The sequence below is a fragment of the Punica granatum genome, chromosome 3 (genome assembly GCF_007655135.1).
Source record: "Punica granatum isolate Tunisia-2019 chromosome 3, ASM765513v2, whole genome shotgun sequence".
In the NCBI taxonomy this organism is placed as follows: domain Eukaryota; kingdom Viridiplantae; phylum Streptophyta; class Magnoliopsida; order Myrtales; family Lythraceae; genus Punica; species Punica granatum.
Window position 1 is genome coordinate 1,581,139 of NC_045129.1, and position 10,827 is coordinate 1,591,965.

The 10,827-nt window shown below is 39.8% G+C and overlaps 1 protein-coding gene across 3 annotated transcripts; it reads left to right on the forward strand.

Annotated features, from left to right (window-relative positions):
- The first annotated feature begins 4,036 nt into the window (after nt 1–4,036).
- On the forward strand, nt 4,037–7,688 carry LOC116198973 (phospholipase D alpha 1-like). 3 transcript variants are annotated; one of them, XM_031529254.1, is made up of 4 exons: nt 4,037–4,220; nt 4,394–4,491; nt 4,981–6,898; nt 7,062–7,688. In XM_031529254.1, exons 2-4 carry the CDS (start codon nt 4,396–4,398, stop codon nt 7,496–7,498), a joined length of 2,451 nt encoding a protein of 816 aa, XP_031385114.1. In that variant the 5' UTR covers nt 4,037–4,220; nt 4,394–4,395; the 3' UTR covers nt 7,499–7,688. The 3 variants fall into 3 exon arrangements, with proteins under 3 accessions (XP_031385114.1, XP_031385115.1, XP_031385116.1); XM_031529255.1 differs by having other exon boundaries at nt 4,984–6,898; XM_031529256.1 differs by lacking the exon at nt 4,037–4,220 and having other exon boundaries at nt 4,586–6,898.
- Nucleotides 7,689–10,827: the final 3,139 nt, after the last annotated feature.

A 10,827-nucleotide genomic window follows, 5' to 3' on the forward strand; every position in this document is an offset into this window, starting at 1 on the left:
GATATTGATACATAGCAGAAATATATATTTTGCTGGACAGTCTGTCCGGTCGAGCTCCGGAACCGAACTTAATGCTGAAATGCTCAATCTAAGCCCCGGTTTGATCCAAAGCTGATTCCAAACCACATGATTGGATGACCTCAATGTTGGACTCGAGGCCGTCCACGTCTCCCCATTAGCAGATCTAGGAAAACCTCTAGAGTTGGTTCCTCGCTTTTAATTATGTGTATGGCCATAGCTATTGATGGCTTCGTTATGAATAAGTTGGTCCAGCTATTGTCCCGGGAGAAGAAAGCGAAGCAATAACCCAACTTAAAAGCATGCATTATTATTACTCTCATTAGGTCACTCGTACGGAGGGAGAGAGAGAGAGAGAGAGAGAGAGAGATTTATGGCTGTGGGTCAATTATAGTTAGTTAAAAGAGACAATTCCACCGCAAGATCACAGGGTCGGACGAGCAACTATCTTTTCAAACACTAGTCGCGTCCTTATGTCCTCGTTGATCGTCAGGGGTGGCCCAAGATATACGAAGGCAGTACGTAGATCAGTACAAGAAATGGCTCCATCAATAAGGGACATAAAATTATATGATCAATACGATGGGGCCTAATACAAAGATGGCGGAACATAGCGAGCCTGCGGGTCTTTTCAGGATCTGAGATTTCAAAAGTCCCAGATGGCAACTGCTGTCGTCATCATCATCATCATCAGCAAGCTACCTAGCAATGTCCTAGACAGCGCGGGTATACATCACCACTTCAGTGCTTGAAAACTGAGGCTGATGGGATATGAATGTCCCACTTGGCCAAGCTCAAATTGCATGAGTCGGGACTCCTTATAAGTCCCGATGATATTGTATTGGAAGGTTAATATTATATAGGAAAGAAAGAAATTAAAACAGAACTAGGACAGTTTTTATCTGCCGTTCAAATTGCTCATGGAGAATCAATTCAGGATCTCCCAATATCCTGTTCTTTTTATTTATTTATTATTAGGTTATTTATTTGGATGGAGGTTTAATGATCATGATTTTTTTTCCGTGATGAAAGACGTGGTCCAAAAAAAAAAAACGTGGTTGAAGCCCGAAAAGGTTTAGTCACCAACTGCTGATAAAAATCAAGGTTTCGTCAATATTGGTAGTTCCAACAGGGAAAAGGTTTTCAATTCGGACTGTAATAAATACTTCTTTTTGAATAACACGTATATATTATTTATGATCAATCACATATATAGAAGTGTAATAAATATAATTTCATGTACATTAGTTGCCTCTTTCCAAACATACCAATTTATGTACTTGATCTTTCTTGAAATATAACATTAAAAAAAATATTCGTATTTATTCTATGCATTCGAAATTATATTCTCTACTAACTATAACAATGTGAAAATCTCATAGTTTCTCCATAATTTGATTCCTCTCGTATATTATATTTACCTCGAAATTCCTAAAATGGCCTTTCTATGCAAAAGTCCCATGTTTCCTTTCTTCAAAATTAGTCCTGCATTGGAGAAATTCTTCGGTGATTCTATCTCGCCACGTAGCGTAAGAAAGCATCAATTAAATTGTAATAAACTGAATAATAAATACTAATCACTTGATCAATTGTAGTAAGTTTTATCAACTGAAGCAATCTTATTAGTTCTTCATCACCATATCATTATGAAGCAAGATCATTTAAAATTTTCTCCGTGCATGGCGATTTCTGTCATCATAATCAACACACTATCTAGACCACGCGCACGCGCTAGATATCTCCATTAAATACTTGAAATTTTTTAATTGAATTTCAATACTTGAAAATTAAGGCTTCGGTACGATTTTGGATGAGACCAAGCGCAAATTGAAACTCCATATATGTCCCAATGAATTGTATCGGAAGGTTAATATAGGAAAGAAATAAAACACAATTAGGACAGTTTTCAAATTGCTCATGGAGGATGAATTCAAGATCTTCCCATGAATTGCCTAGCCCACACAATCTGTCCCATGCCAGTTTCCAACTTTGGTCTGATGAAGATCACTGAGACTGAGGGCTCTCTTTGAAGCCCTTTTGAACAGTGAGGGTCAATCTCTATGGCCCAATTTAGCAATAATGGCCCATGCCATGCTGTAGACTCCATATCAGATCCATTTGTTAGGTTATTTTATTTGGATGGATCATGGAGGTCTCACAAACATGATTTCACTGAAAACAGGTGAAGATCTCGGTCGATCGACATCGATACTTCTAGCAGGGAGAAGGGTTGAGTCATTACTACTTCTTTCGAATAACAAATATATATATCCATATAGAAGATGGAAACGCTTTAAAGAAAACTTGAGTGATTAATTATTTAATCCCGTATGAGCAATGTAGCAGGTTTTCCGGAATTCACCTTTTATCACCATGAATAGTATATAACATTCATGGATATTTATTCAAATTTTTTTAGTATTTTATTTGTCTATCTTCAACCCAGCTCAGCATGCACAGAGATTTAAACGACAGTTCCTAAGCCAACGATTAAAGGTTTCAGCAGGCAAAAGAAATTAAATTCAGTCTTAAATTAAGACGCTGTATATGAAGAAATTAATTACTAACTAAATAATATTTGACAGGTAGTTCGTAGTTGACAGGACAGCCATGTTCCATCATCTTAGTTATTATCATATTTATCACCATTATTATTTTGGTATTTTTGTTAATTACTAATGTGGAGCTAGTCACCTAACGAACTACTTTATATATTATGAAAGAGCTGATTGAATTGAATATTTCCTAATATTCTTAGGAGTGCGCTGACATTCTACATTGATTCTTTGATCAAAAGAGACATACTCTACTTTGATTCTAAATCACGTCAATATATATATTAAGTGAAAGATATCTCCAGCCCGACTGTAAAGTTTCAGGAAGTTTGTTAATCAATCAACGAAGGCTTCAAGATATGTACCCAAAACTTTCGAAGAACGATTGTAAGACTAAAGTCTTCCCTTTTTCCCCTTAATTAAGTAAGGAGTCTCTATGTGACATATGTTCTAATTTTGAGAAGTTTCGGGCTAGGCAGTCGCATTTCCAACTTCTTCTTTTTTTCTGGTTCTAAATACATATAAATACGACACCGGCAGCTTTAGAAGCATCTCAAATGGATCGAGTTGATAAAGGAGAGGCCAATGTAGACCGAGTCTATAACTTAATAAGGGCAGTCCTTATTGATATTGAGAAGGCTGAGTTCCTTCTCCCTTAATTAACAAGAAAACAACAAACAAATTTTTTTTTTTCCTTCTTCTTTTCAATCTGAATTCACACCAGAGGCTATACTATACATAAGTTAATCATATCCCTGATTTTGCTCCCCATTTCTCGAGTCTTTTGAAAAGTCAATATATGTCTAGAAACCGCGTCAGCTAATTTTGTTTGTTAACCGTAAGATATAGTATTCCCATCATTTAGCATTATAGGATTTTTGGAATAAATTCGCGTGGATTAGTTAGTTTAGATAATCCTTTAGGAATTAATAAAATTGGTTTTTCCAAATTTTGTTCTCATATTTGTTGTCTATAAAATAGGTGTGGTTTATGAAGTTAGATGGGTTGCTTTAAAATAATTCTGCTCATTTTCTTTTCGGTGTGAACCCTGACTAATCCAATCGAGACGAGTCGGCTCATTAAGAGGTGAAACTCTCACGGCATGAATTTTCTATATTCTCCTCGTTTTGACCCTATAACTATGTCTGATATCTTTACTCTCTCGTCATATTATTTTGATTTTTAAAATTATAAGAGAGACCATTAACTAAGCTATTTTATATAGTATATAAAGTAAAGGTTGACCCAAGCACAAATTAATTAGATCGAATTTCCTCAGGCTGCTTCCATCTAATGTTGTTCGTTGTAATTAAAGAGTTCCATAATCGACTACCAACCGGTCATAGAAAGACAACAAGAGAGGAATTCCCATAACAACCCACATGCCAAAAAAGAAAAACACATAATTATATTTATTCGAAACTTGACCATCAAGAACATTTAATTCGCGCCAATTGCATATATAACAACAATATAGATCCCTTTACCCTAGTTAATATATATATTTTTATATATATCCCATTTCTCCATATAATTATCACTAAGTCGAACTCATCGTCCGTTTGTTCATCTTCTCCATCTCCGATCTAAAGGAAAAGAGAACAGAGGACTGACCATTGTATTTCCTCATCCATATTCGTTATTCGAGTAAGTCTCTCCATGTTTGAATGCTTTAAAGTCTTGGAAATGGATTTTTTTTCCTTTTTTTTTTTACCTTAATTTTTTCATTGAGCTTTCCATTACCTTCTCATGGTTGATGGCTATGCTTCTTCCTTTTTTTCTGAGAATTAAGAGCTGTACTTGTTTGTATTTGGGTGTAGTAATGGGGGATGAAGTTCTGCTGCATGGAACATTTCATGCGACAATATACGAGGTCGATGGGGTTTCCAGGGGAAGCTGCTCCTCCTTCTTCCACAAGGTATATCTTCTTTCTTGTTATCTCTCTGTATATATATGTCCGAGGTCTAGTTCTGGGACTGATATAGTAATAGATGAGCTTGGATTATCTGCAGCACGTGGTTGATCAAGATTCGGGATCTAGCCCGTGTTCTTTTGGTGAGGTTCAGTGCAGTTCTACTTCAATAACTTGTTTTCTTACATATGACATTAATCAATCCTCTGTTCCATCGTCGGAATTTGAATATGCATAAATATAAGCCAGGTTGTTTCACCTAGCTAGTTTCTTAAGTCTGCAAGTTGAACGCTAGATGCATGGATACGTCAGGCCCTTTGAATGATTGAGTAATACATCGTGTGCGGGGTTCTCGTCATTAAGCCAACCCGGGCCCCCGTGGAAACTTAAATCAAGAAAACTATGAGGAATCGACTCCTTGTAGTTGTAGGATTTATTTCAGCCATTGCTATAATTACATCGATGATGGAGAACCCATTTTATTTCTGCTGCCAGCAGCTGACAAAGAAGTTTGAGAAATGTGTTGGGCTGGGAAAAGGAATCTTCAGGCTTTATACCGCGATTGACTTGGGAAAAGCTCGAGTGTGCCGAACAAGGCTGATCGAAAGTGCTCGCTGCAATCCCCAATGGAATGAATCGTTCCGAGTGTACTGCGCGCACATGGCCTCTCACATCACCTTCTCCATCAAAGAGTTCGATCATGTGAGCACAAAAGTGGTTGGAACCGCATCAATCCCAATAGGAGATGAGCTTCTTTCAGGAAAAGAGGTTGATAGGTGGCTCGAGATCTCCAAGAGGAAGTCTCTTCACCACAGGTCGAAAATCCACGTGAAACTGAGGTTTGATAGTGTTGATAGGGACCCGACCTGGTCCAAGGGATTAGGAAATTCGGCATTTTCGGGAGTTCCGTACACATTCTTTCTGCAAAGGGATGGTTGCAGAGTCTCTCTTTATCAAGACGCTCATGTTCCTGATGGGTTTACCCCGACAATTTGTCTCCAGGGGGGGCAACATCATCAGCCTCATCGATGCTGGGAAGATATATTCGATGCAATATCTAATGCCAGACACTTAATTTATATAGCGGGCTGGTCTGTTTATCCACCCATCACCTTACTTAGGGATCACTTACGGAGGAAAAAGCACGGGGAAAACCAGAATGCAGCACTAACTTTAGGTGAGCTCCTTAAGAAGAAAGCCAGACAAGGTGTTAGGGTCCTCGTGCTTGTTTGGGACGACCGAACTTCCGTTAAGCTGCTAAAGAAGGATGGAGTTATGTCCACCCATGATGAAGACACAGAGAGTTACTTCCATAACTCAGGGGTCCAATGCGTGTTGTGTCCACGGAATCCCGATGGCGGGCAGAGCCTTGTGGAGGACATTGAGAGCGCGACAATGTTCACACATCATCAGAAGATAGTAGTCGTGGATGCTGAGGATGTTCATGGAGGTTCGGGGAAGAGAAGGATTGTCAGCTTCATCGGTGGCATTGATCTCTGTGATGGGAGATATGATACTCCCTCGCATTCCATTTTTAAAAGTTTGGGATCAACTCATAGCAAAGATTTTCATCAACCAAACTTCCATGGAGCCTCAATACACAAGGGTGGCCCCCGCGAACCTTGGCATGATGTCCATTGCCGGCTCGAAGGGCCAGTAGCATGGGATGTGTTGGTCAATTTCGAACAACGTTGGGGAAAACAAGGCCGGAAGGACATGCTTCTTAAGTTGGACGATCTCGAAAGTGTCTTCATGAGCCAGTCAGAAAGTGCATTCTCTGAAGACCCTGAGACATGGAAAGTCCAATTATTTCGGTCGATTGATGGCGGGGCAGCCCTGGGGCTTCCGAGCACGGTTAGTGAAGCAACTCAACGCGGATTAGTCCTTGATCGAGGAGGAGTCATCGAAAGAAGCATCCAAGATGCTTATGTAAACGCCATCCGACGAGCCAAAAATTTCATCTACATTGAAAACCAATACTTCCTCGGAAGCTCGTTTTGCTGGAAAAACTTGAATGACCCTGAGATCGAGGATGCTGGTGCCAGGAATCTGATCCCGAAGGAGCTTTCCCTCAAGATAGTGAGCAAGATCGATGCTGGAGAAAGATTTGCTGTGTACATCGTGATTCCAATGTGGCCCGAGGGAATTCCTGAGAGTGGATCGGTCCAAGCAATACTGCATTGGCAGAAAAGGACGATGGAGATGATGTATAGCGATGTTGTTAAGGCCTTGAAAGGAAAGGGGATCAAAACAGATCCAATGGACTATTTGACATTCTTCTGCTTGGGGAATAGAGAAGCTCATTCGAGTGGTGAGTATGCCCCGGAGAATAAACCGGAAGATGGTACTGATTACAAACGAGCTCAGGAAAATCGACGGTTCATGATCTATGTTCATGCCAAGACAATGATCGGTACACACTCTGAAAACGTGTACAATTTTTTTTTTTAATGCTCATATAATTATTCTGATAACATCCTGCAAGACCTTTAAACTAGACTTCGCATTTTTCATCTCTTATCCAATTATTAGGAACTGAATCTAATGCACATATATATGGTTCGTATTATCCTCAGTTGATGATGAATACATAATCATTGGATCTGCCAACATCAACCAGAGGTCGATGGATGGAGGCAGAGACACTGAGATCGCGATGGGAGGCCACCAGCAGCATCATCTGGCCAGTGATGATAACCCCGCGAGGGGACAGATATATGGGTTACGGAAGGCCTTATGGCACGAGCACATCGGTGAGCTTCATGACATCTTCGATGAACCCCAGAGCTTGGAATGCATCCGTAAGGTGAATGAGATAGCCTCCAGAAACTGGGATCTATATACCTGCCAAAAAGCGGAAAGCGACCTGCCAAGTCACCTGCTTAAGTATCCGGTGGCCGTTTCCGACAATGGAGAGGTAGTGGAGTTTCCCGGAATGGAATTCTTTCCGGATACTAAAGCGAAGGTCCTCGGATCCAAATCACACTTTCTCCCAGCCATCCTCACTACTTAGATGAAATTCAGGATCATTGTATAGTTCGATTTTAGTTCCCGATTCATTCGTTGTTTCTTCATCTATCCATAGCTATACATTGAATTGAATTTCTCCCTGTCGATATAGATCCAACATTTTTCTGTCCTTTAAGTTTACTATTGATGTCAATGTAACTTAAACAAATTGAGTACAAGGATTATAAGTTGGCTGCCCTCATTCTTGATTTTGATTTTAACTCAACACACTACACAACAAAAAATACACGTTTCCCGAGTCAAATTTATAATATCATCTCATTTGTCATTTTCCACGATCAAAATCAAAATCAAAATCAAGTTTACTTTAACTCTAAAATCAAACTCACCATAAAAATTCAAGAGACAAATCATAATCTAGCCAATCATGACTCTCTATCTGCTGGATTTATAACGTGCAATTTGGTGGGTCAACCTCTAATTAATCATGTCAACAAGATTTAACTGATGTTTCAAGTAATCCATCCAATTGCAAGGGTGATTAATAAAATAATCACCCGAGATCGGTGAGAAGGAGTAAAATCCGTAAACAACTGTTTTCATATTATAAGGCGTGACACACCCATTACAAACCCCTTTTTTTTTCTTATATCCTTTGTCGGTGTGTACCTCGGTATGCGAAAATTCAATGAGCCCCGACTAATTCAGTCTAACCCTGCCCATAAAGGGGATAAAGCTGTCCGAGCATAGTTTTTTTCCATTCACAAAACTTAAATCCAAGACCCGGAGAATAAAAGTTGAACAGCTTGAACCAACTTATGTTTATTCCCTTATATCCTTTTTCTTGAGCCAATGAACGACTTCAACAATGGAAACACAATGCAAGTTACTGATCATTCGATCGAACGAGACGTCTTAGCTAGCTTGATCAGACTTGATTTGGATATTCGATGAGCGATTAAACTAACTAGCTAGCTACTCCAAGCTTATTTACGAAGAAAACAACACAAGGATTTTTTTTTCTTTGCATTATTCACGTTCAGGGAAAAAAAAAACGTACACGTGAAGACCTCTTATATCTCCCTAATGTAAGGGATTTATCTGAAAATTTCAAACCTTACCTAATGTTCATGTTAAAGAAACATTAACGACCAAAATTATAAAATTAATTTCATAATCTAAAATGAACATTTTTGAGCCGAGACTACCATTTGACATGTTATAATAATAATTTTAGTATACACCATCTTCATCCATGCAAATTCTTATATATACAACTTGCGCCAAATTTAATTATAAACCCCTACTGCCTAGAATATTGATATACAAACTATACATATGAACCAAGTGCATGTTAATGATGACAATCTAGCTGCCTTTTGTTTTTCCGTTTTATAAACTACCGATCGAAACGAAGAACTTCCTGCTGCCTTCATTCCATTTATAGGAAGAGGGATCAGCAGTCATGGGGGATCATCAAGTGCTGCTGCATGGAACACTTCATGCAACAATATATGAGGTTAATGGACTCGACGAAGCCTCCACTTTGCCTTCCTCGAGGTGCTTATGACATTTTATTATACTGCATGATTACCCTCAGTTCCGTCTCTTCCAGTTGGTGCTGTACGATGAGCTTATCTTTCATCTAACTGTCAATGCCGTGATATTTAACTTCAACCATTATAACTCCCGAATATGAAATCAGTATATGCATGCTTGAACCTCCTGTGCAATACCTTGGGCTTACACAAACTTGTCCTGCCTAGTATAGCACGCGGCATTTTTCTCTATTTAATGTACTCGACTCTGTTTGTAATACTGGACATATTTATTCCAATCTGAGTTTGATAACTCAACTTGCCATACTGGAGTGCTTCATCCATCAGAGATACCTTAATCATCTTTATGTTTCTCGGCCGGATTTACCCGTGCATTAAATCATGTATATGGAGAGATTCTTTTAGATTTGGAATAATACGCCCAAAGTTTTCCTCTATCCAGTCCATTTTTCCAGACTGAAGGAAAAGAAACTGATTTGCAGGTGATCAAGGGGTTTGAGAAGTGTCTTCAGCTTGAAGAAGAACTTTTGAATTTAAGCCACAGTCAATATAGGAAAAGCTCAAGTTTGTAGGACAAGGCTGGTCTAGAGTGAAGGCTGCAGCCCCGGTGGGACGAATCATTCCGTGTTTATTGTACGTACACGGCCTCTCACATCACCTTCTGCATCAAAGAGCTCAATCGCTTTCCCATAGGACACCAACTGCCTCGATCCCAATAGGAGAGAAACTTCTGTCAGGACAAGCAGTCGAAGAGTGGCTCGAGATCTCCAGCTCGAACCACTTATCTATCCTCCACGGGTCGAGAATCCACATGAAGTTAAAGTTTGATAGCGTTGATCGAGAACAAAACTGGTCTAAAGGGATCGGATGTCCAGACTTTATTGGAGTCCATTCGACATTCTTTCCTCAAGTCGATGGTTGCGGGGTCTCTCTTTATCAGGACGCTCATGTTCCGGACAATTTTACATCACCGATCCATCTCCCGGAAATCAAATATTATCAACCTCAACAATGCTGGAAAGATATTTTCGAAGCGATATCTAATGCAGAGCATTTCATTTATACAACAGGCTGTAAAATTCCTACTTGGGTCTACATGGACTTAAGTCCATCTGCAACCCAAATACTTAAGTTGATAGGTTGCTGGACTTGAGCCTCATATAAACTTGTGGTTTCTTTCTCAAATTTTCCATGTGGGATAACATATCTCAACACCCGTTCTGACGTGGTAACGTGTGGCCCAATACGTGTCACGTGCCCTTAAACACCTACTCTTAACAACTGACCACGAGCTCGGCATCCTCTTCCGATCTCAGGCAAGGGGGGATAAATACCAAATTAGCCTCGAGCTCCACACTCGGGCCTAACTAGAGGTGCACCATTTTAGCTACCTCGAAATTGGACCGGGCCACTCTCGGACCTGATCAACATGAGGCGCACTCTTGGCTGCCTCAAAACAGAACCTGGCATGTGTGAACCCACACGAGCGAACGGAAGCATAACCCGCTCTGAAACCATATAAAATTCCACTGGGCCTATAAGTAATTGGGATCATCTCCAACCAAAAGCTCGAGCTAATAGGTTGTGGTACCCAATCACATATAAACTCGTGGATTTGTGTTTAGTTTTTCCGTGGGTATATCCTCATATCACCTTGGTTAGGCACTTGGGGAGGATGATGCGAGAAGGAAATCAAGACACAGACCTTTCCCTTGGAGAACTTCTTAAGAAGAAAGGTAGTGAAGGAGTCAGAATTTTAATGCTCTTGTGGGACGATCGGACTTCCGATAATTTGCTGATCAGAGAGGGAGTG

Excerpts from the sequence above, each read along its gene's own strand:
- LOC116198973 (XM_031529254.1), top strand. The coding sequence starts at position 4,396 with ATGGGGGATGAAGTTCTGCTGCATGGAACATTTCATGCGACAATATAC. Across the intron at positions 4,492-4,980 it reads GCTCCTCCTTCTTCCACAAG|CAGCTGACAAAGAAGTTTGA; the intron begins GTATATCTTCTT and ends TTCTGCTGCCAG. Across the intron at positions 6,899-7,061 it reads TCATGCCAAGACAATGATCG|TTGATGATGAATACATAATC; the intron begins GTACACACTCTG and ends TATTATCCTCAG.